At 40.1% G+C, this 26,429-nt stretch overlaps 1 protein-coding gene across 7 annotated transcripts in view; it reads right to left on the bottom strand.

The window, feature by feature from the left end:
* Positions 1 to 26,119, bottom strand: part of GABPB1 (GA binding protein transcription factor beta subunit 1) — a 77,890-nt gene extending 51,771 nt beyond the window's left edge. For 5 of the 7 annotated variants that reach the window (XM_021095701.1, XM_021095723.1, XM_001928218.6 and 2 more), the window contains exon 1: positions 22,672 to 26,119. Coding sequence is in view for 1 of the 7 variants with exons in the window: in XM_005659620.3 (XP_005659677.1) it covers positions 22,611 to 22,634 (24 nt within the window). In the remaining 6 variants the exon portion in view is untranslated. The other 2 variants (XM_013993008.2, XM_005659620.3) reach the window with 2 other exon arrangements.

The following is a 26,429-nucleotide window of genomic DNA, read 5'->3' as shown; positions in this document are numbered from 1 at the left end:
TTTCCTCTGTCCTCTTCTTCTGGAATACCTATTAAGACCTTCTTAATATACCCTCCATCTCTCTTACTCTGTCTCCCATATTTTCCATCTTTTTGCCCCTAAGCTACCTCTTGGATAATGCTATCTGATCTATATTCCATTTCAATAATTTTCCTGATGTGTCCAATCTGCTACAAATTGCACCAAGTTTTTAATTCACTTATTCTATTATTTTTTTATTTTTTAATTTTAAATATTAAACTGAAGTTGATTTACACACTCTATTTATTTCTAGCAGTTGTATCTGTTTTTTTCAAATCCACAATACCACTTTTTTTTTTCCTGTTTCCTGTCTTCAAGTTTTTTATTTCTGTAAACATAATAATCATGGCTATTTTATCATGCATCTTCTAATTCTAACATATGCTTTCTTCTAATTCTAACCTATGATGCTTCTGACAATCTTTTTCCACTGTCCATTGTTTCTACTGGTTCTTGCCCATGCTTCCTTGTCTCCTTGTATATCTGGTTGTCTCTGACTACACATCCTTCAAAAATTATTTGTAGGGAGGCCTAAGATAAAGCAGCATTCCTCAAAGAAACATTTACATTTGCTTCTGCTAAGAACCTGAGAGACACTACCAGTCAGAGATCAACCTAAATTAAGTCATGACTGGGGGTTCCCTTACCTAGCTAGGCTGTGAACACAATTTTGTAGAGTTTTGTTTCCTTTCTATTTTTTCTCATGTTCTGCTCAGAACCAAGACATCTAGTCCTAAAGTCCCTAGATACTTGGTAGGGAGGTAGGCAATACAAGGGGTGTCAGGGGTTAGTTCTGGCTCTTCCTGCCCCCTCAGGTGTAGACATATGTAGTTCAAGTATAACAAAGAAGGATCTCTTATAGGACTACCTGTCCACATGTTGGGTAGGCCCAGAATCAATTTCTGTCCATCTAACCCCACAAGGCTGATAAACAGAAACTTAAATTTATTGATATTAGCAAACATATTCAGGGCAAAAGTGGCTTCAGTTCTCTAGGCAGTCTTTCTTGGTTTATATTTGCTTCAAGAATTTCCACTATCAGTTCAGGGGATTAAGATGGCAAAACAGAAGGAATGGCACTCACCTTCTCTCATAAAAACAACAAAGTTACAACCAAATGCTGAACAACCTTCAACCAAATGGACTGGAAACTTCCTTTCATTTTTTTTTTCCCCTCTTTTTATCTTTTCAGGGCCATACCTGAAGCATATCAAGGTTCCCAGGCTAGGGCTCTAATCAAAGCTGTTGCTGCCAGCCTATAACAGAGCCACAGCAACCCTAGATCCAAGTCACGTCTGCGACCTACACCACAGCTCACAGCAATGCCAGATCCTTAACCCACTGAGCAAGGCCAGGGATTGAACCCACAACCTCATGGTTCCTAGTCAGATAGGTTTCCGCTGCACCATGATGGTAACTCCCTGGACTGGAAACTTTCAAAAAAGATATCCTACTCCAGAAGACAAAGAGGAGGCCACATCAAGAGGGTAGGAGGGGCGATTAGGTGATAGCAACCCCATATCTACCAGGTGGGCAGCCCACAGACTAGAAAGTAAATATCACAGAGACTCACCTACTTAAGTGACAGTTCTGAGCCCCAGACCAGGTCCCCATGCTTGGGGATCTGGCATTGGGAGAAAGAGCAGCCAGAGCATCTGGCCTTAAGGGCCAGTGGGGCTTGTGCATAGAATCTCCATGGGACTGAAGGAGACAGAGACCCCATTCTTGAAAGGTACACACAGGCGTTCATGTGCACTGGGCCCCAGGGCAAAGCAGAGACTCCATAGGAATCTGCATTGGACCTGACTGCATTTCTTGGAGGATCTCCTGGGAAAACAGGAGGTGACTGTGGCTTGTTGTGGAAGAAGGACATTGCAGGCAAAGCTCTCAGGAGTGTTCTTTTGCATGTGTTCCTCTAGAGGTAGCCATTTTGGGAAAATCTGGCCCCTCCCATCAGCGCTGAGAAGCCCCAGGCCAAACAATAATCCTGGTGAGATCACAGCCCAACCAGTAACAGGCTGCCTAAAGATCCTCCAGGCAAAGAGCCGCCTCTAATCTCACCCAGAGACAAAGCCCCACCCACCAGAGAGAGAAGAATCAGCTCCACTGACCAGTGGGTAGGCACCAGTCCCTCCCATCAGGAAGCCTATACGAAGCCCCCATAACAACTGCAGCCACAAGGAGGGCAGACACCAGAAGTAAGAGAGTCTACAACTCTACTGTCTGCAAAAAGGACACAACACCAAAAACCTATAAAAATGAAAAGGCAAAGCACTATAACTCAGATAACGGAGAAAGAAAACACCCCAGAAAAACGACTAAGTGATTGGGAGATTATCAGCCTCCATGAAAAAGACTTTAGACCAATGACAGTGAAGATGTTCCAGGACACTGGAAATAGACTGGAGGCAAAGACTGATAATTTAAAGCAAACACTGAGCAAGGAAATACAGGACTTAAAACTTAAGCAAGCAGAGATGCGAAATACAATAACAGAAATAAAAAATTCGTAGAAGCAACCAACGGCAAAATACAGGAGGCAGGAGAACAAACAAGTGATGTAGAGGACAGCCTGGAGGAAGCCACTGATGCAAAACAGAAGAGAAAAAGATTGAAAAGAAATGAAGACAGTCTCAGAGAACTCTGGGACAATGTTAAACATACCAACATCCATATTATAGGGAGGAGAGAGAGAGAAAGGGAGAGAAAAAATATTCAAAGATATAATAGCTGAAAACTTCCCTAACATGAGAAAGAAACCACTCACTCAAATCCAAGAAGCACAATGAGTACCATATAAAATGAACTCAAGGAGGAACATGCTGAGACACATATTAATCAAACTGATCAAAATTAAAGACAAAGAGAAAATATTGAAAGCAGCTAGGGAAAAGAAACAAATAACATACAAGGGAACCCCCAATAAGGTTATCAGCAGATTTTTCAGCAGAAACTCTGTAGGCCAGAAGGGAATGGCACAATATACTTAGAGTGATGAAAGGATGAAAGGAAAAAAACTCCAACCAAGATTACTTTATCCAGCAAGGCTTTTATTCAGATTTGAAGGAGAAGTCAAAAGATTTACAGACAAGCAAAAGCTAACATAATTCAGCACCACTAAACCAGCTTTACAACAAATACTAAAGGAACTTCTCTAGGCACAAAAGAAAAGGCCACAACAGAAAACAAAAATACCACAAATGACAAGGATCACCAGTAAAGTCATGTACACAGTAAATGTAGGAAATCATACACGCATAAATATGCTACCAAAATCAGAAATCGTGAGAAGAGGAGGGTACAAACGCAGGACACTGGAGATGCACTTGCAATTAAGAGACCAACGACTTAAAATAATCTTTTGTGCCAAAACTTCAGGGTAACTGCAAGCCAAAAATCTACAATACATATACACACAAATAAGAAAAATCAACTCAAGTACAACACTAAAGATAGTCAGCAAACCATAAGAGGAGAGAACAAGAGAAGAAGGGAAGAAAAAAAGAACAACAAAAACAAATCCAAAACAGTTAAGAAAATGGCAATAAGAACATACATATCAATAATTACTTTAAATGTAAATGGACTAAATGCCCTAACCAAAAGACATGGACTGGCTGAATGGATACAAAAATAAGACCTATACATATGCTGTCTTCAAGAGATCTACTTCACTTCTAGGGACACATACAAATTGAAAATGAGAGAATGGAAGAAAATATCCCAAGCAAACATGAATCAAAATAAAGCAGGAGTACCAATACTCTTATCAGACAAATAGACCTTAAAATAAAAATATTATAAGAGACAAAGAAGAACATTACGTAATGATCAAAGGATCAATACAAGAAGATACAAAAATTGTAAATATATAGGAGTTCCCGTCGTGGCATAGTGGAAACAAATCCAACTAGGAACCACAGGGTTGCAGGTTCGATCCCTGGCCTAACTCAGTGGTTTGAGGATCCGGCATTGCTGTGAGCTGTGGTGTAGGTCCAGACACGACTCAGGTCTGCGGTTGCTGTGGCCGTGGCATAGGCCAGCAACTGTAGTTCCAATTTGACCCCTAGCCTGGGAAGCTCCATATGCCTCCACATGCCTGAAAAGACAAAAGCAACAACAAAAAAATGTAAACATATATGCACTCAACATAGGATCACCTCAACATATAAGGCAACTGCTAACAACCTTAAAGGAGAAATTGACAATAATACAATTATAGTGTGGGGTTTTAACATCCACCTCACTTACAGCAATGAACAGATCATCCAGACAGAAAATTAACAAGGAAATACAGGCCCTAAATGAAGCATTAGACCAGATGGACTTGACAGATATTTACAGGACATTTCATCCAAAAGCAGGAGAATACACATTCTTCTCAAATGCACACGGAACATTCTCCAGGATTGATCACATCCTTGACTACAAATCAAGCCTCGGTAACTTTAAGAAAATTAAAACCATATCAAGCATCTTTTCCAACCACAACGCTACATAACTGGAAATCAACAATAAGAAAAAAACTGCAAAAAACACAAGCATGTGGAGACTAAACAACATGCTACTAAACCACCAACAGATCACTGAAGAAATCAGAAGAAATTTAAAAATACCTAGAAGCAAACAACAACAAAGGTACAACACTCCAAAACCTATGGGATGCAGCAAAAGCCATTCTAAGAGGGAAGACTATAGCAATACAAGCCCACTTCAGGAAACAAGAAAAAGCTCAACAACCTAGCTTTACATCTAAAGCAACCAGGGAGAGAAGAACAGAAATGTAGATCAGTGGAACGGGATAGGAAAGCCCAGAATTAAACCCACGTACCTACAGTCAACCTATCTATGACAAAGGAGGCAAGAAGATACAATGGAGAAAAGACAGCCTGTTCAATAAGTGGTGCTGGGAAAACTGGACAGCCACATGGAAAATAATGAAATTAGAACACTCTCTAACCCATACACAAAAATAAACTCAAAATGGATTAAAGATCTACACATAAGACCAGATACTGTAAAACTCTTAGAGGAAAACATATGCCAAACACTCTAACATAAACCACAGCAACATCTTCTCAGATCCACCTCCTAGAGTAATGACAATAAAAGCAAAAATAAACAAATGGACTTAATTAAACTTAAAAGTTTCTCCACAGCAAAGGAAACCCTAAACAAAACAATAAGACAACCCACAGAATGGGAGAAAATCTTTGCAAATGAATCAACTGACAAGGGATTCATCTCCAAAATTTATAAACACCTTCTGCAGCTCAATACCAAAAAGACAAACAACCCCATCAAAAAATGGGCAGAAGATCTAAACAGACAATTCTCCAAAGAAGACACACAGATGGCCAAAAAACACATGAAAAGATGTTCAACATCACTCATTATTAGAGAAATGCAAATCAAAACCACTCTGAGGGACCACATTACACCAGCCAGAATGGCCATCATCAAAAAGTCTACAAACAATAAATGCTGGAGAGGATGTGGAGAAAAGGGAACCCTATTACATTGTTGCTGTGAAAATAAATTGGTGTAACCACTGTGGAAAGAAGTATGGAGATTCCTCTAAAAACAGAATTACCATTTGATCCAACAATCCCACTTCTGGGCATCTATCCAGAGAAACCCATGACTTGAAAAGATACATGGACTCCAATGTTCATTGCAGCACTATTTGCAATAGCCAAGACATGGAAACAACCTAAATATCCATTGACAGAGGACTGCATAGAGAAGAGGTGGTACAGATACACAATGGAATATTACTCAGCCATTAAAAAGAAAGAAATAATGCCATTTGCAGCAACATGGATGGACCTAGAAATTATCATGCTAAGTGAAGTCAGTAAGACAGTGAGACACCAACACCATATGCTATCATTTACATGTGGAATCTAAAAAAAAAAGGACACAATGAACTTCTTTGTAGAGCAGATACTGACTCACAGACTTTGAAAAACTTATGGTTTCCAAAGGAGACAGGTTGCGGGGTGGGTAATGGGCTGGGGGTTTGGGAAGGAAATGCTATAAATTCAGGTCGTGATGATCACTGTACAACGATAAATGTAATAAAATTCACTGAGTAATAAAAAATTTTTTTTCCATTATCTCCCCAGTTCTTCAAAGCTCTTAAGGTAGTGTTTTACATATCTTATCCAGCATTTTCAGCTGTTTTCAAAAAGAGGACTGGTTTAAATAATCAATCCCATCATTATCCAAATACAAGATATATCTCAAAGTAGAGTTAAGAGGTCTTCCTGATGTATCAGATGTCAATGTGCAAGAAAAAGAGGAGTCAAAGACGACATCTAAGTTTTTGGGCTGAACCACTTCGTGAAAAGTGGGATTATTTACTGAAATAAAGATGGCAAAGTGGGAGTGGGTAGGTCAGGTGTTAAGAGTTTGCCCAGAGACTTAAACCTGAGATGCTTTACCTAGATTTTAAATTTCTTGTGGGTAGAGACAAGACTTTTAGTGTCTTTTGCACCCATAAGTACTTTAGAACAGTGCTACATACATAGTGGGTATTCAACCAAGCAAGAGTTCCTCAGTATTTAGCAGCATTCCTAGTCTCCACCCTTAGATGCCAGCAGCCCCTCTCCCCATTTTATGACATCAATAAATGTCTCTAGATATTACAAACTCACTCTAAGAATCACTAATTAAACGCTTCTTGAGTTGAAGTTAATTTCTATACACTGTGCTCACCATCTTTTCATTGAACTGGACACATCAAAGATACGTAAGAGGTAAGAGTCCATCCAAATCCAAACCCAAACTGTGGCCAAGCCCAATTCAGCATTCCCCAAATTGTTTCCCAAATCTCAAGAGGACTGCAGTACTGACAAAAATGGGGTGAAGGGGGAAGTATAGGTTATAGGTTACAAAACAGATTCACACTCACTCAAACCATACCCTCTCTAGTTGTTACAGGATTCTATACATAACATTATTTGTAATTCTGTAAGCATTTTTAAAAACTATTGCCCGTAAAACATCTTCTCATCAGATATAAAATAGTTAAAATTTTAAACCTCAACCAAGAATTACTTAACAGATTTTTTATTGCTACTCCATATCCAAATCCTTATTAACATAAACTCAGAAAAGAACCACTAAATCATTTGCAAGTCATGACATGTACGTGCTTTATCTGTGCTCCCCTTCTATTTTTTCGACTCCAGCAAAACAAAAATCAAGTAAAAGTCATATGGATAAATTAGGACCTCTAAAATCAGATTCTGAACTATAACTCATTCAAATGAAGTTTAAAACCAAAATTAAATAGCAAGAGCTTGTTTTAGGCAGCATTCAGCATTTCATGATTCTTTCCCTACATTAGGTTACAACCTCTTTGTTAGAGTTCCCATTGTGGCTCAGTGGTAACAAACCTGACTAGTATTCATGAGGATACAGGTTCAATCCCTGGTCTCACTCAGTGGGTTAATGATCTGGCCTTGCCATGAGCTGTGGTATAGGTTGCAGATACACTTGGACCCTGCATTGCTGTGGTGTAGGCCGGGAGCTGCAGCTCCAATTCAACCCCTAGAACCTCCACATGCTGTGAGTGCAGCCATAAAAAAAAGACATAAATAAATAAATAAATAAATAAAAATAGAATAATAAAACCTTTGTCTTATAGTTACTATCAAATGTATGATATAAAAAAATACTTTTATGTTCTACTATAAACTTCCCTAACCCAGTTTTAACACTGTTTTAAATATTACAATGTAATCTCAACTACCCTACAGATCACTTTCTTATTCAAAAGCCATTTTTACTTCAGGCACCGAAAGATGTAATCATATTGGACACATGCTAATAAATTGAGTTCCTACTTCCCACATAAGCAATGTATTTATAAGATATACATGCTCTATTTCTCTATCTCCATTCTATATTTGTATATCAATGTCCCTATTTGACTATAAAATTATGACATCATAAAGCTGCTCTCGAAAAAAAAAAAAAAGACCCTGAATATAAATGTCTATCTAAGGATAAAAAGCAGAATGACTATTTACTATTTGTGTTTAAGATAGGCTTGAGTTCCATATCTATAGCACACAAATCCTACACACATACACACACCCACACACAAAAACAAAACTAAAAAGGAGGAAGTGTTCAACAAATGGCATGACCAGGACTTCCCATGCACATGCCAAAATCTAGTCTTCTTCCTGCACCCCTGATGACACTACTACCTTCTTTACCTCCCAAACTGGAAATCTGGGAGCTAACTTAAACACTTTCCTCTCCCTTTATGTCTCTACATACAGTTGACCATCAAGTCCAACAGTCTACTTTAGCTCTCCCTATCTTTTTTTCAATAGCTCAAAAACCCAAAACACAGAAATGTATATATTGAAAAGTCTCAATGGAAGCATTTATGCTAATCCCCCCTTCCTCTCAGCCACAAGTATTCACCTTTACTAGTTTCATAGATATCCTTCCAGTAATTTAAAGTTATCAAAGTATAGCATTACTGCCCACACTACTCTATACTTACTTTTCTTACTTAACATATCTTGAATCTTTTCCTATTAGTTCATAGAGTTCCTCATTTTCTGTATAGCTGCTTAGTATGCAATTGTACGGATATGCCTCATTTTGTTACATGTGGATGTTATTGTTGCTATAAACAACACTGCAATTAATAACTTTGTATATGTATCATTTCATTTCATATAACTGCAGGATAAATTCCCTAAAGTAGGATTGCTGGGACAAAGGTAAATACAACTGTAAATCTGATAGATATCAAATTGTCCTCACGTTTTCTTTAATTAATCCTCTACTCACCCTTCTCTTTGACACTGCATTCTCGTGCCTATATTAATGAAGAACCCTTTTCTTTCTTTTTTCTTTCCTTTTCCAAGCATTCTCCATCCTGTCAAACTGATTATTTTTAATAAATTTTAAGTATACACTCTAATAATTATAAATTTTAAACTTTAAAGATTACTGTAAAGGCTAAAGTTCCCTGATCATCCCCCCCATCTTTATTGCCAAACCCAATCTTTTCTCCACCACCCGAGTTAAGTGCTATTACCAGTTTAGTATTTATCTTACCTGACCATATTATTTGTATTTGCATGTATATGTATGTGTGTATGCCCTTCTCCAAAATATAGCATTGTTCTGGATTTTTTTCCTTATTTATATAAATCATACTGTTTGAACTGCTCTACAACTTATCACTCAATAGCATATGTAATTTATTCATGTTTTAAATTGTTACATGTTATTCCATAGTATGAATACACCAATTTACTTTGTCATTTTCCTAATTATGACCAGTTTTTTATTTTTCCAGTTTTTTATTATTATAAACAATGATGTAATGAACATACTTGTACACACCCCCTTATGTACATATATAAAGTGTTCCTCTAGTGTAGAAAATGGACAGATTTGTTGAGAATAGCATTTTAAATTAGTAGGTACTGGAGTTCCCGTCGTGGCACAGTGGTTAACAAATATGACTAGGAACCATGAGGTTGTGGGTTTGATCCCTGGCCTTGCTCAGTGGGTTAAGGATCTGGCGTTGCCGTGAGCTGTGGTGTAGGTTGCAGAAGTGGCTTGGATCCGGTGTTGCTGTGGCTGTGGCATAGGCTGGCGGCTACAGCTCCGATTAGACCCCTAGCCTGGGAACCTCCACATGCCCCAGGAGAGGCCCAAGAAATGGCAAAAAGACAAAAAAAAAAATTAGTAGGTACTTACCAAACCACCCATATCAATTTACATCTCCAAAGTGGCTATAACAACTCACGCTCCCAAAAATAGTTTATAATATTTATTATTTCTTCACCACAGCCAATTTTAATATTATCAAGCTTTCTAATTTTTGCTTGTATGATGGATAAAAAAATTAGCTTTCTGTTCTACATGTATTTCTCAAATTATGATATTGTGTATCTTATCAAATGTTTGTCAATCACTTATCTTTCCTCTTTTGAAACTGCCTATTCATATTATTTACTGTCCTATGTCACTGTTTCTTTGTAGGAGAGTATTATGTACATTTCCGGCTTATTATATATGTTACAAATATTCCTCCCAGTCCGTTTTAAATTTCTACATTTTTAATACTGCTACTGTCTTAAACTGTGGTTTGGCCAAAATTATCAAAATATCTATCTAAAATATAGATATAATCATGTATTCAATCACTGATAGAACACAACAGAATTTAGCCATATGAATATTTAACTTGAAATGAAGAATACTTTAAATAGTTGGCCACCTGCCAGTCTACTTTCTAAACATAAGTCCCAGAACTAGCCTGAATCATGAATCTGCCCCATTTCCTCAGTAGTTCTTAGCCCTCAAATGCGTCTTATAAAGTGAACTGTACATTGCAATGGGTAAAAAGTTTAATGTTTAAAAATATTTTCTTTTTGGTACAACATCACCCATAAACGTAGGCCAACTTCCTCCAGCACACAGCTGAAGAAACAGCAATATGTGTTCTCACCAAAGGAAAAAAATGGCTCTACTGGACTTTTTGAGAGATGCTATCTCTACTTGCCATGTGGCAAATTCCTACAAGTAATTTTGACTATACATAATTTTCACCTAATGGCATAATCATTGAATAAGTGATGACTCCGATGCACTTCAGACCAGGCTTCACTGCAGCATCTTGAACTAACTCACCATTTCCCCCTTGGATTTATACTTTGACAATAAAGAGTTATCTATAATTTCCCTGGCATACCATTCTGTTTCATCGTACCATTCTTTTATTCATTATTCTGTCTGAGAAGTATTCTTCTTACCACAGGTTACCTGACCAAGTATTCATATTCTTCCTCCAAAACCCAGGTCAGACATTACCTCCTTCAACAAGCTCCCTTTGACCTTCTTAAAAAAAGGAATTACCCATTTCTTTATTCTCTCATTATGCCCTGAACCTACTTCCATTAATATATGGATTCTATCATATTAGGAACAATTGTTTACAAGCTCTCTTCTCCCATAAGCCTCAGGTAATCAGGCAGGTCTTACCTTATTTTTATATGTATTTTAGTATCCGGCACTTTCTAGCATCCCACTCAACAGTTATTTCCTAAATCAAACAAGTCTTTTACATTTGGGGCAATAATAAACACTAAAAACCTACACATACAAAATAGAAAGCATGATCTTTAACCAAAAATACTTTACAACCTGAAAGAACATGTGGATTAATAAAAAAGTAGTCTGAAAGTTCCCATTGTAGCTCAGCCAGTTAGGGACACGACATTGTCTCTGTGAGGATGTGGGTTCAATCCCTGGCCTTGCTTAGTGGTTTAAGGATCTGATGTTGCTGCAGGCTGAGGCTTAGGTCACAGATATGGCTCAGATCCAGTGTTGCTGCAAGCTGTGGTGCAGGCCCTAGCTGCAGCTCCAATTCAACCCTGGCCCAGAATTTCCACATGCCACGGGTATGACATAAAAAGAAAAAAATAGAAGTAAATAAAAATTAAAAATCAGGGAGTTCCCATTGTGGAGCAGCAGAAATGAATCTAACTAGGAACCAGGAGGTTGTGGGTTCCATCCCTGGCCTCGCTATGTGCTGTGGTATAGGTCACAGACACAGCCCAGATCCTGCATTGCTGTGGCTGTGGTGTAGGCTGGCAGCTGTAGCTCTGACTGGAACCCTAGCCTGGGAACCTCCATAAACCTCAAATATGGCCCTAAAGAGTAAAAAAAAAAAAAACAAAAAAAACAAAAAAAATTAAAAATCAGTTTGAAGTTTAATTTTGGGAGTTTATTGTTGTTGCTGTTGTTTTTAAATAGGTGTGTACCATAGTGTTTTTCAAACTGTGGGTCATGACCCATTAGCAGACTATGAAATAATTTTAATGAGTTAAAGCCAACACTTTAAAGCAATCAGCACATATCAAGTGTAGTAAAGATAAGCCATATTTGAAGTTCCTGTAATGGCTCAGAGGTTAATGAACCTGACTGGCATCCAGGAGGACGCCAGTTCAATCCCTGGCCTCGCTCAGCAAGTTAAGGATCCGGCATTGCCGTGAGCTGTGGTATAGGTCGCAGATGTGGCTCAGATCCCACATTGCTGTGCCTCTGGCATAGGCCGGCGGCTACAGCTCCAATTCAGCCCCTAACCTGGGAACATCCACGTGCTGCGGGTGCAGCCCTAAAAAGACAAAAAAATGATAAGCCATGTTTCATGAATTTCTTTGTTACACACATGCGCATGTAGACATGTATACAGCACATAACACACATACAACTATGTGTATATACGTTAATGATATAAAATACATTTCTTACCGTAACAATAAATAATTTGAAAGCTATGTCCATAGTTGCTATATTGGTTTAGAGAAGCTTTAAACTAACAAAATTATGTAGTCAAAGGTTTCTTCAATGAGAAATTGAATCATTTGAAATATAACCTGACTCCCCACTACCTCTCTAATCCATCTATCTCTATCTCTCCTCCGTATTCACTCTGTGCTAGCCACAAAGATCTTAATAAGAATCCAAACAAACCAAACATGTTCCCACCTTAGGGTCTTAAAGATGTTGTTTCCTCTGTTTAGAAAGCTCTTTACTTGGCTAACTGCATAGTTTACTCCCTCATCTCAGGACACCCAAAGAGAGAAGCTTTCAAGTTGCTAGGTCACCTATAGTATGAACCATTTCCTACCATTCTATCCCCTTGTACAGTTTTACTCTTTTTCATTGCACTCATTACTACCTGACATTTTTGCTGTGCCCTCTCCCCCCGACCCTCAACATCAGCTCCAAGAAAACAGAGACTTTGTCTTCTGTTCATTACTATAACACCAGAGATTAGAACCGGGCCTGGCATACAGAAAGCATTTCTGAATAGGCTTTGACAGGCAAGGAAAGGAAAGAACACATGGAGTTATGCCTAAGCATGGTAATTAAAAAGGGAACACCAGCTTGGTAATGTTATGGAGTCAAGAATAAGATTGAAGAGGAGCTCCCGCAGTGGCATAGTGGTTATCGAATCCGACTAGGAACCAGGAGGTTGCAGGTTCCATCCCCGGCCTCACTCAACGGGTTAAGGATCCGGCATTGCCGTAAGCTGTGGTGTAGGTCACAGACACGGCTTGGATCCTGAGTTGCTGTGGCTGTGGTGTAGGAGGCAGTTACAGCTCCAATTCGACCCCTAGCCTGGGAACCTCCATATGCCGCAAATGCGGCCCTAGAAAAGGCAAAAAAATAAGACCAAAAAAAAAAAAAAAAAAAAAAAAGAATTAGGTTGAAGAAGCAGAATGTAATACAAAAAGTTTTGAAAGCCAGAGAGTAGTTTGGACTTTATCCTGCAGACAAGTGGAAGTCATTCTATGTTTTGAGCAAATGGTAACCCATTCAAACATTTATTCAGCACAAGTTCGATTCACTTTGCTTGGCACAATGAAAAGTGCAAAGGTCAAGAGTATGTGTTCTTTCCCTCAAGTCGCTAAGGTTAAGCAGCAATGGGTTCAAAATGGAAAATTATTCAGCAGCCATACAAAAGGTGGATTGAAGGAGACTCTAAAGTTAGAAATGGCAAATAATAGGCAATACAGAATCCTAAGAAAACCTGAGATCCAGTAAAGAGTAATCTAAAGAACTATGCTGACTGATGAATGTAAGAAATAAAGAAGGAGTTCCCATTGTGGCTTAGTGGAAATGAATCTGACTAGTAACCATAAGGACGCAGGTTCGACCCCTGGCCTTGTTCTGTGGATTAAGGATCTGGTATTGCCATGAGCTGTGATGAAGGTCGCAGGCATAGCTCAGATCTGGCCTTGCTGTGGCTGTGGTGTAGGCCAGGGGAGCTCTGATTTGACCCCTAATCTGGGAACCTCCACATGCCTCATGTGTGGCCCTAAAAGACAAGAAAATAAAAATAAAAAATAAAAGGATTTTTTCAAAAAAGAAATAAAGGAGAGGTGTTCTCCTGTGGCCCAATGGGTTAAGGATCCAGTGTTATCACTGCAGCTGTTTGGATCACTGCTGTGGCACAGGTTCAGTCCCTGGCCTGGGAACACAAAAAAAGAGAGAGAGAAATTAAGGAGCAATATGTATCACAGACAACTTAAGATTTAAGCATGATAAGAAAAAGAAAAACAGAGTATGTTGGAAATTGTATAATAATAATTGAAAAGCAATGGAAATTCCTTAAACCTCTCAGTGGAAATATTCAGTAAACCAATGAAGATAAAAACCTGGACAGCGCACATTTAGGAGTCATCGAAATATAAAACATGCACGTTAAGAAAAGACAAAGAGAAGTGAGCAGAGGGTCAAGAACTGAGAGGAATAATGACAGTGGTAAGAGGATTATGAAACAACAACAAAAAAATCCCAAAAAAGTAGTAGCCAGAAAGGGAAAACCAGGAAGGCACACTAATATGAAGGGCAAGGAAAGAATGTTAAGAAGCCTAGGTGGAAGTCAACACTAACTTATACACTGATGAAATAAAATCAGGATGAAGTCAATACCACTGGAAAGAAAGCTATCCCTTGAAGCAAGTCTGAATATGTTACATGTTATGTCATTACAAAATTGCAGTAAGTTAGGGAAGAAGTAGTAAAAGAGCTGAGGGCAGCAATTTTGTTGCTGTTGGCCGCACCCACAGCATGTGGAACTTTCCAGGCCAGGGATCAAATCTATGCCATAGCAGTGACCTGAGCTATATCAGTGACAATGCTGGATCCTTCAACTAAGGTCTTAAATTTTTTGAAATAAAGAAATGAGGGAGAAAGCTAGAAAGAACTGTAGCAGCAGTTAAGAGGAAAGGTTAAGTATGGCATTAAGAGTCCTAGAAAAGCAAGATTCCTCTTCCATTCAGTTTATAAAATAAGGTCAAAGAACTGAGTTTTGTCATGGTGACAATGAAAAAAAAGTGCAAGCTTATACTCTATTTTATTTTTCGGTTAAGTATTAGTCAATGGCACCTTTTTAAAGACGGGAAGAATATAAATGTTGTCTCATAAGACAACAGCAAAATATGAGATTAATAAAACGACTGCGAAATAGCAAGGACCCACTGGAATTGTTCAACATAAATTCAGAGTTGCCAAGAAATCTTCATAATTACCCACCTTCCTCCACAAACACATGGGCAACTTATGAGGAAAAACAGAGGATATAGATGAGTAGGAATATCTGATAACAGGAGCCCAGTAAAATATGAAAGAAGTGACTGATGTCAAGCTCAGACAATATGTACTGCCTACGGGAATAACCTAAGGGAGAAAAATTGAGGGTTCCTAATGAACAGAATAGCTAAAGGAACATAGGTAAGGCAATGACACAGGCAAAGATCAAATAGTTCCCACAAGCTATTAGGACAGAAGACAAAATTTTTAGATCATTCACTTGTATACCATATTGTTTGTTATGGTCTGAATGTTTGTATCTCTCTCACCCCTCAATTTGTATGTTTACCTCCTAATACCCAAAGTGATGGTATTAGGAAGTGGGGTCTTTGGAATGTCATTAAGTGTTGAGGGCAGATCACGAATGAGATTGACATCTTCATAAAAAAAGATCTTAGAGAGCTCCCTCTGCTTCTTCCACCATGTAAGGATACAACAGAGAAGTGTGCAACCTGAAAGAGGATCTTCACTAGAGCCCAATGATCCTGGCACCTTGATCTTGGACCTCCTTGATTCTAGAATTGTGAGAAATAAATTTCTGTTTGTTTATTGGCTACCCAGTCTCTGATATTTTGTTATAACAGCTTGAACAGACGAAGACATTGTTTAAAACTTTTTTCTGCATTTGGATACATAAGGCTGTAGACGCAAAGGTATAGGAAGGGAGTTCCCGTCGTGGCTCAGTGGTTAAGGAACCAGACTAGGAACCCTGAGGTTGCGGGTTTGATCCCTGGCCTTGCTCAGTGAGTTAAGGATCTGGCGTTGCTGTGAGCTGTGGTGTAGGTTGCAGACGTGGCTCGGATCCCTCCGTTGCTGTGGCTCTGGCGTAAGCCGGCAGCTACAGCTCCCATTCGACCCCTAGTCTGAGAACCACCACGTGCCACAGGTGCCGCCCTAGAAAAGACATAAAAAAAGAAAGAAAAGAAAAGGTGTAGGAGAATCAGAGGTGCTGAACATTCAATAACTTTATCATGAGAGGAAGTGACATAATTCCAATGTCCAGTTCCATAATATTATTACATACGGTAAATATCTACCTCAGCTTCCACGTGGAGACAATGGAAGCCTGTTAAAAAGAGATACTATGGTGGCTTCCACTTACCTCCTTTAAAGAGTCACTGCTATAGAAAACTGCCATAGTTTAGTGTCTTATTCCTCAAGTAATGACACAAAAAAGCTGAGTTAGAAGAACTCTTGGGCCTCTTACAGAAAGGTTCCCTACTATATAATAGAATCAGAGTATCAGTGAATTCAACACCCTTTTTCTTTTTTTTTTTTGGTCTTTTCTAGGGAGGCATCCACAGCATATGCAGGTTCCCAGGCTAGGGGTCTAATCCGAGCTGTAGCCGCCAGCCTACACCAGAGCCAGGCAACGCGGGATCCAAGCCATGTCTGCAACCTACACCACAGCTCACAGCAAGGCCAGATCCTCAATCCACTGAGGGAGGCCAAGGATCGAACCCACAACCTTATGGTTCCTAGTCGGATTCGTTAACTACCACTGAGCCACGACGGGAACTCCTCAACAGCTTTTTTTAAACAAAAGGAATAGAAGTGAATATCTTGTTAAAGTTTTTAAACTACTATGGATTATAAAGCTATATAACAACATGAAAGGGTGTTATGTTTTAATATTTAATAAAATATTTGAAATTGAGTAAATATTCTACGGTTCCTTAACTGCAATTCTAAAACGCAAAAAAGCTCTGAAACCCAAAATAACTCATTTGGCAGTAAAACCTTACTTGAACTGACTCAAAGCTATTTATAGTTTTATTTACTCCATTTAGCAAAAACATTCATACGTTTTGCTGCAGAAATAGTAACTTAATTGAAGAGGGCTACTGCACTGGACTGTTGAAAGGTTACATGACACTACCTTAGCTATATTCAAAAACTTCTTTTTTTTCTTTTTAAGGGCCACACCCACAGCATAGGGAGGTTCCCAGGCTAGGGGTCAAATTTGAGCTGTAGCTGCGGGCCTACACCACAGCCACAGCAACACCAGATCAGAGCTGCATCTGCGACCTATACCACAGCTCACAGAAACTATGGATCCTTAACCCACTGAGCAAGGCCAGGGATCAAACCTATGTCCTCATGGATACTACTCAGATTTGTTTCTGCTGAGCCATGACAGGAATTCCTACATTCAAAATATTCTTATTTCCAAACCTATTAGACCCCAAGGGTTTCAGTAGGCTATGATCCTATAATAATATTCACTGATCACAGACACTGTTCTAATCATTTTACATGCAGTAACTCATTTATTCCTCCCAACCACCATAAGGCAGGTATTATAATTATTCTTATTTGGAGTTCCCGTTGTGGCTCAGCGGGTTAAGAACCCAACCAGAATCCATGAGGATGTGGTTCAATCCCTGGCCAGCTCAGTGGGTTAAGGATCTGGCATTGCTGTAAGCTGTGGTGTAGGTCACAGGCGCAGCTCAGATCCAGCACTGCTGTGGCATAGGCCAGCAGCTACAGCTCCAATTCTACCCCTACCCTGAGAACTTTCATATGCCACAGATGCAGCCCCCAAAAGCAAAAAAATAAATAAAATAATTATTCTTATTTTAGAAAGGAGGTGAGGCACAGAGAGATTAAGCAAGTTGCCTAAAGTCACATAGCTAGAGGATGACTAACCTGGAATGAATACATTTAAAATATTACACATAAGGTGAAGAAAACTAACCAAATATAGAGCTAATTATAGTGGGGTAGTAGGAGTCAGTGATATTTTTCTCTATTCAATTAATGAGAATGATATTTAGATAATTTAGAATGATAAAGAATCAAACTGAACTATGGAACATTTCATTCACTTACAAATTCTCATTTATGTGCACAAATCAACTTGCATAAACTGCACAATATAAAAAAAATTCCTCAGCTTATGCTAATATCTTTAGTTTTTATTGAAACATAACTTTAATATATCTTTTTAATTATAAGTAATACACAATAATACATATTTCATTTACTGTAGAAGTTGGAAAATTATTTGTATGAAAATATTCACAAATATTACACAGAGACAACCACTTAACAATGTGGCACATCTCCTTCCAGATAGCAGTATGTTTTTTTAACCAAAAATGAAATCATGGTTTGTTTGGGTTTTTTGGTCTTTTTAGGGCCATACCCACGGCATATGGAGGTTCCCAGGCTAAGGGTCTAATCCAAGCTATAGTGGCTGGCCTACGCCAGAGCCACAGCAACACAGGATCCCAGCCGCATCTGTGACCTATACCACAGCTCATGGCAACACCGGATTCTTAACGCACTGAGCGAGGCCAGAGATCGAACCTGTGTCCTCATGGATGCTAGTCAGGTTCGTTAACTGCTGAGCCACAACAGGAACTCCAAAATCATGTTTTTATATTTACTTTTTCAACTTAATAATCACTGTAAGACATTTAGGTTGTTTACAATTTTACAGCATAATTATCACGAATCTTGGATCCAAGTCCTGGCTCCAACTCCACTACCTTGGGCAAGCTACCTAATTTCTCTATGCCTCAGTTTTCTTTTCTGAGAAAGAGAACTTTTTCAGCTCCAATTAGACCCCTAGCCTGGGAACCTCCATATGCCCCATATGCCCCCTAAAAAAGACAAAAGACAAAAAAACAAAAATTAAAAAAATAAAGACTGCCATCATTTCTCAGATGAGCTTCTCTTTTTGGAGCCAAATATCATGTTTTTTCAACCTTTCCTCCTTCCATTTCCCCAAGATCAAGGTTCTCTGGATATGCTCTATAGTTCACTGGTTTTTAAATTTGATTGTCTATCACCTAAGGAATGTGAGAAAAACAGAGTAGCCCAGTTCCTAAGCTCCATAAGCTTGCACCCCCATGGTGTTTTAAATTAACTCTCCACGTGATTCTGATATAAAGTTTGAGAAGTGATCCAAGGTCCCACTTAGAATGATAGTATGCTACCTGAAAAGCTGACATAACTGCCCAGGTACAACACAACCAGTACAAAGTAAAGTGCTCTTTCCTCATGCTATTCTACCAATTTCAAAATGATATTTACTTTTTTAAAAATCATTAGTGTTGATTCATATTAAAAGTACAAGTCAAAATGCTAGAGTCAGACTTCCCGTTGTGGCGCAGTGGTTAACAAATCTGACTAGGAACCATGAGGTTGCGGGTTCGATCCCTGGCCTTGCTCAGTGGGTTAAGAATCCGGCGTTGCCATGAGCTGTGGTGTAGGTTGCAGACTAGGCTTGGATCCCGCCTTGCTGTGGCTCTGGTGTAAGCTGGTGGTTACAGCTCCGATTAGACCCCTAGCCTGTGAACCTCCATATGCAGAGGGAGCAGCCATAGAAAAGGAAAAAAGAAGAAAAAAAAAAATGATCGAGTCTTTTCACATTCTCTATTTATGCATTAGCATCTTGTGCCCTAACTGCCAACCTTTATAATCATTTCTGGGACAGAGAACTAGAGCTAAGAGTTTTAGATTTCCATTTCTAAATGGATCAATGGCCTTGCATATGGATTTATCTTCAGTGGTGAAATCACTTCATTTTTAAACCTCTACACTCATAGCATGGACATATTTGCGCCCCGCCCCCCCCAAAATGGTGCACCAGCCCACCAACAACTGAACTGACAGCTGACCTACAGCAAAGCATCTTCTCTGTGCCAACACTGTGAGGTAACACACAGGCCCTAATACTAATATACACTGACCTTACAGACAGCATGATGGAGCAAACACCTTCAGAAAAGTTAGGTATAATACTAATTATAGTTGCCCCAAGGTAGACATATTAATGCTATATGATTACTAGTTGGAAAGCTCTGGGCTAAGAGGCCTAGAACTCTAATGTTTTGTTTGGGTTTGTTTTTTTAGGGTTTGCAGAGAAGAGATGGAGCACATCCACACTCAAGCTATTTGCAAAGGTGCACTGCACCCTCAAAAATGCAACCTCAAAATGAATCCAGGATTCAAAATTTCTTGTAATGGATGCTGAATTTCTCACAACTTATTTGCTTTACCTGTTACTATTTCTAACTTGAGGGACTCAAGGATGAAAAACAAACAAACAAAATAGGTCCACTATATGGCCCAGAAAGCCCATTATAAATGTATCTTAGAGTTGAGGATGAGGAAGACAAATCAAGATTCAATCTGGTATTTATTTTCATTTGAATAGCAAACATCAAAAATATACCTGGCATTTTCTAACAGTTACATCAAGAATGACCAGATGCTTCCTGTTGATGGAACAGGAGAGAACTACAGACTGAACAGAATCAGAGTAAAGTTCACAGAAACAACTAGAAATGAGTTTAGCTTCATTTCAAAAGCATTAAACCAAAGTATGTATGACCTTAAACTTTCACTTTTCAGCATAATTGTACCCCAAGGTAGAAACCTCAGATTAATTCAAAGAGACAGAGAAGTCACACTTTAACTTAAGCGTTAATTCTGAAACTATACTCATTAAAATACAAAAAATACAATACACATTACAGTACAATAAATTGTTTCACTAAAGCTTTCATTGCAGGATTCCTTTTAAATCTGGCACTCCTACAGTGTCTGAAAGTGTCCTATCTTTAAAAATTACATGTACACAAGCATATCTATTGCAGAACTTATGTTTTACTTGTGAACATCATAAAAATAAATTGTGGAATTAAACCTTCAGTTTAATCATTTAAAAATTTTTTCAAACGTTCCTGACTCTCTCGGATTATATGCAGATTATGCAATCTTTATTAATGATATCGTTTATGGATCTAAATCGTAAGCTGAAAAAAAAGAGTTCAAGAAAAAAGTATTAGCAGTCAACTGTTTTATCCGTATTTTTCAAATGCACCTTTAATACCCTGATTTGACTTGTATGGTGAGCGCAGGATAGAAATGGCACATTTTTAAGTTTTTTAAAAAAAGCAGGAGTATATAGTTGAGTCTTACAGTCGTTACATGCTGAGATAACACAATGAATGCAAAGGTATATTTAAGAATCTACTATGTTCTGTTAAACCAGACAGTAAAAAGACTTGAAGAAATGCAAAACAGTTATCACTCTCACCTAATATGTCACTGACGTTAACATGCAATGGATTTTTTTGTTGATGTTATTTTGGGAAAAATAAACATTTCAAAAGAGAAAATTTAATCAAAAAAATAAAGCTGTTTTTAGTTTCCCTAAATTCAAAGTCTAAGCCTGAAAGTGGAAGTCGATGACTACATGTCAGTGAGAAATTTAAACTACGCTGGGTGCGTCTGTGTGTGAGATAAACGAACTGCAAAAAGCACTTCTGACCACTAAGTTCTGCATAATAACGTATGGTGCTCCTTTAATTCTGGGATGGCAAATTACTGCAAAGATCACTTACATCAAACCACTTTCCAGATAAAAATTGTACTTCAGAAAGTAACTTGCCTCAATCGAGACAGCAAATCATTGTCCAGAGAGAGCACTTAAAATATTTCCACATTACCAAGCCCCCTTCAGAAGTACTGTGGTCTCTGCCCCTCCTCTGAACAGATGTCTGCTCGCCACAGTCCAATCAGGTTTAAAGCAACAGTATGTGTACTGAAAACAGGCTTCAAATGGGAAAACACACAAAGCAGGCCTACATCATTCCTTTGCTTTGTTTTCACGCTGCACCCTTGAGGCTAGGCATGCTGGTTCAACACGGTAGGAGAGCTTCAACGAAACACACTAAACACAGATTAACTGTGCCCAGGCAGAAATGACCTGGCAAAATTCTCAACTTCGTCCCCGAGGCCGTGCACCCGCAGATCTCGGCGGCCAAGTCCCAATAGCCGAAGTCCCCATCATCCAGAGCAGCTGGTGTCGTCCCCTCAGGGATTCGCGGTCCCCGAGGCCGAGTCGCTGCGGCGGCCCCGCGCGGGACGCGCCGGGCGCTCCCGTTAACTCTGTCCGGGCCGCGACCCGAGCGCCTCCCGGCCCCGCGGGCCCCGCAGCACTGCGCGCCCGAAGCCGGCTGCCCCCGCAGCCCCTTCCCCGCTCCAGCGAGCCGGGCAGTGCGGTCAGGCCGCCCAGACAAAGACGGCGGCAGCTTCCAGGGCGGCGGGCCCCAAGGCCGCGCCAGCCTCCCTCCCTTGCCCGCCTCCCGGCGCCCGCACAGCCCCCACAGCCCCGGCTAGACCCCATCCTGCCCCGGGGCCGCAGCTCAGGACTCGCCCGGCGGGAAGTCGAGAGGAGGCCGCGGTGCGCCGGGCCGAGGAGGGGGCGGCGGCCGCCACCATGTCTGCCCGCCCCTCCCAGAAACGGGGTGCCAGCGGACAAAGCACCGCGGAGGCGCGGGCGGAGCGGGGGCCCAGGCCGACCCCGCCGACCCCCGCGGAATAAGCGGGGCCAGGAGCCCCGGAAACCCGGCGCCTTAATGCAATAAACAGGAAATCGCGGGGATGATCTGGGTTCCGGGGGAAGTGGAATTATTTTTTACCAGCGAAGAGATCAACTTCCACATCCGGTGGTAACAGGGCCCTACACAGACCCGCACTGACCTGGAAAAGCTTCGGGAGCGGCGACGGGGGAGCAGCAGGAGGTGGTTAGGGGACCTGAGGCGCCTCGTACCCGGCCGGGCTGACGCGGCCCCGCTACACACAAAGCGCTTCAGCTGCACAGGGCGCTATTTTCCGAAAATGCCGCGTCTGGTCGGCGCCCAAAATCCCCACCGAAAAGTCCCCCGTGCTGCGCGCGGAGGGACACATGGTGTGCGAGTGAGTCAAAGCTCCCAGCATCCCTCCCGAACCCGGCCCTCGTCAATCCCTCGCCTGAGCCTTTCCGCCCTACCCTCGTCAGCAGATCCCTTTCCCACCCACTCCCCGATCCCATTCTAGCGGGAGGAAGAGGACGAAAGAGTCTGATTTTTTTTTTAACAAAGGGGAAGGGAAAATGCCATTTCTGGAGGTTCGGACACACAAAGAAAGCGGCGGAATGATCCGCTGTCAGCGACCGCAAGTCCCGGCTCGCCCGGCGCCTGCGCGGCACGGGGGTGGGCGCTGCGGACCGCCATGTGCGCGGCGGAGCTGTAGGGCCGGCAGCTTAGCCTTCCCGCCTGTTTCTGCGGGGACTAGGTGTGGGCGAGTGAAGTCCCTGCGCTTACCTTATCTCTCCGACTTGAACACAGAGAGACGGGGAATCCTGACTCTTTTGAGATTAAGTTGAGCCATCTAGCAGAGTCCTGGGAGACGGAAGGGCAGCCAGGAGCCTAGGATTTAACTTGAAGTGGCCCTAGATTCAACTAGGCTGACTGGAACAGAAGTCGCTCTTAAGGTACAAGGGGAGGAACTACAGATGTTCTTTTTCCACTTCACATGAACTGAACAGTCAAGTTCTTGACGAAAACGTACATATTCCTGCAGGCCTCTCCCACACTTTCTTTTTCTTTTTTTTTTTTTTTTTTTAAGCATTCTGATGGTGCCTTATACTTTGTAGAAACCAATAGCTGCTTGCCGAATTCCCTTGGACTACCTTTCACCTCAGAGGTAGAAATCTTGTTTTTCAATGGCTGGAATGTGAAGATTTTTGTTCTCTTGTATTAAGTAGCAAAAGTTTTATTTGGGGATAATGATTTGCAAAGAAAGAGGTTTTTTTTTTTATTTTTTAAGAAAGTCTTATGAGTTTAATTTACTTTGATGATTGGCTAAAAAACCCACCATACTGATACGTTTTTTATGAGAAGAGGCTGAAAATGACTATTTCCAACCTTGTAACCTTACAGTTTTTGGCATTGTATCTCCAGGAATGGGGAATATGTGAGACAGCCCCAAGGTTTTAATCTAGAAGAGTTTACAAACAAAATACATGCTCACTGATTTTGGGTGGCCTCAGAAAAACGTTCTTTCTCCCTTTACCCTTTTTGTGATATTGATGTAAATATTTGTAAAGTCTTTGTTAACTTAATGAAGCGTTGTGCCTAAAATAGAAGTAAAGTGAATGACATAGGAACTCTTACTCTTTTTTTCATTGCTTTTTTTGGATACTTATGTGCTTTAAACACTGAGTAAACATTCAGCTAATAGTTACAGAATCCTTGCCCTCATTGATCTTATGCTGCAGAATGAGGACAAGTAAATAGGCATCATCTGTAATATAATGAGGGTAAATGCTGAATGCTGTGAAATTTCATACAGGGGGAATCCCTTATCTGTGAGGGAGGCATGGAATGGGACTGGAGAAGCAATTAGCTTTAGTAAGGGATTTGGGGAAGGACCTTCCAGAGGGAGCAATAAATACAAAGGTTAGGAGGTAAACTCTGAAGAGATTGTTGAGTGAAGAGGATGCTCTTTCAGAAGTGTCCAGAGAGATGTCTGAAGGGGTCTAATCATAAAGGCTTTCAGTGCCACATGCAGAAATTAGCTTTTGAGAGCAAAGAGAATGCCATTGAGTTTGGAGTGGAAATAGAGTGGATGGATTGAAGATACATTTTGTGATTAGAACTGAGCTATATTGTTGATGAATCAAACAGAAACGGGAGAATCAAGAGTGATTCCTAGACTTGGGTCATGATTGTCTAGGCCAATCTAAATATATAAATAAAATGCAAACCAAATATGTAATTTTATAGTAGCCACATTTAAAAACTAAAAGAACCAAAAATAAATTAAAAATAATTTTTTAAAGTTTCCTGGTGGCTCAGTGAGTTAAGGATCTGAAGTTGTCACTGCCGTGGCATGGGTTTGATTCCTGACCTGGAAATTTCTGCATACAGCAAGCGCAGCCAAGAAGAAAAGGAAAGAGAGAGGAAAAGTAATTTTTTTATTTAACCCAATATGTCCAAAGTAGTATTTTATATGTGATTGATATTAAAAGTATTAAATATTTTTAAATGTTTTGTATTCTTTTCTCATTACTAAGTAAGTGTTCAAAATTTGGTGTGTCTTTTACATTTATAGTGTATCTCAATCATTCAAAATTTATAAAATTTACAATTGAAAAAATTGGTTATAATCCCAGGTCATTCCAAATATATTTTAAGTTTTGCAGTAATTGAATTATGTGTCTGTTTGTTTGTTCTGGGTCACATCCCCAGGCGAATGGAAGTTCTCAGGCTAGGGATCTGAATCAAAGCTACAGCTGTGGCAATGCTGGATGCTTAACCCACTGCACCACATCAGGAACTCCCAAGATTTTTTTTTAAAGTTCATAGTAAAATTTCAGTTCCTAAATTAGCTGCATTTCACATGCTCAGTTGCCACTTGTGGCTAGTTATTGCTATGCGGAACAGTGCAAGTCTGCTGGATTAAAGAATGGTGGAAAATAAGACCAAAAAGTTGTGGGACCAGTCTTTGATGCCATATTAAAGAATTGGCATCAAAGACTCTAGAGACAAGACCATTGGGTGGTTTTTAATTTAGAAAGTGACACTAAGTTGTCACTAGGTGGCCAACTAATGACTTGGGATCAAGAGCAACCCCTCAGTTGACTCCCCAAGTTCCAGGCCCTGACCTCAGCCCTTCAGATTCAGAAGTCTGATTTTTGTCAGTGCTCTAGAGCAATGCCACTAAAAGTATGGGCCAGAGGCCACTGCCAGTCTGAAAACACTGTTACTGGTCCAAGACAAGGCATTTACAGAAATGAGAGTAAGAATTTAGAAACTTTGTAACAATTAGTTACACTAATTTTATGTCTTTGGTTCTAATAAATATTGGGGCCTTGTACTGTTGTATATGTATTCATATATATTTTATGGAAGTGCCCAATCTGGAGTTCCTGTCGTGGCACAGTGGTTAACGAATCTGACTGGGAACCATGAGATTGCGGGTTCGAACCTTGCCCTTGCTGAGTGGGTTAAGGATCCAGTGTTGCCGTGAGCTGTGGTTTAGGTCGAAGACGTGGCTCGGATCCCACATTGCTGTGGCTCTGGCATAGGCCGGTAGCTACAGCTCCGATTCGACCCCTAGCCTGGGAACCTCCATATGCCGTGGGAGCTGCCCTAGAAAAGGCAAAAAGACGAAAAAAAAAAAAAAAAAGAATAAGTGCCTGATCTTTCACTACGTAATTTTTGAAGCACTGTTCCAGAGACACTGAGATGAAGGGAGTCAGAGGGACCAAGTTCCCAGAAGAGTTATCTAAACCCATTGCCATTCTTTTTATTTTATTTTATTTTATTTTATTTTTATTTTATTTTTTTGACTTTATAATGAGAACTATAATGACTAAGCGGGGAGTGAACACCTGCTCAGTTTCTCCTACCACATCAAGATAGAAGGCTACATGAAATTACCAAATTTATAATAGCTACCACTTATTAAATGTT

This window comes from Sus scrofa, chromosome 1, assembly GCF_000003025.6.
Source record: "Sus scrofa isolate TJ Tabasco breed Duroc chromosome 1, Sscrofa11.1, whole genome shotgun sequence".
In the NCBI taxonomy this organism is placed as follows: domain Eukaryota; kingdom Metazoa; phylum Chordata; class Mammalia; order Artiodactyla; family Suidae; genus Sus; species Sus scrofa.
The sequence above is the reverse complement of the archived record's forward strand: the minus strand, read 5'-3'. Positions and strand labels throughout refer to the sequence as shown.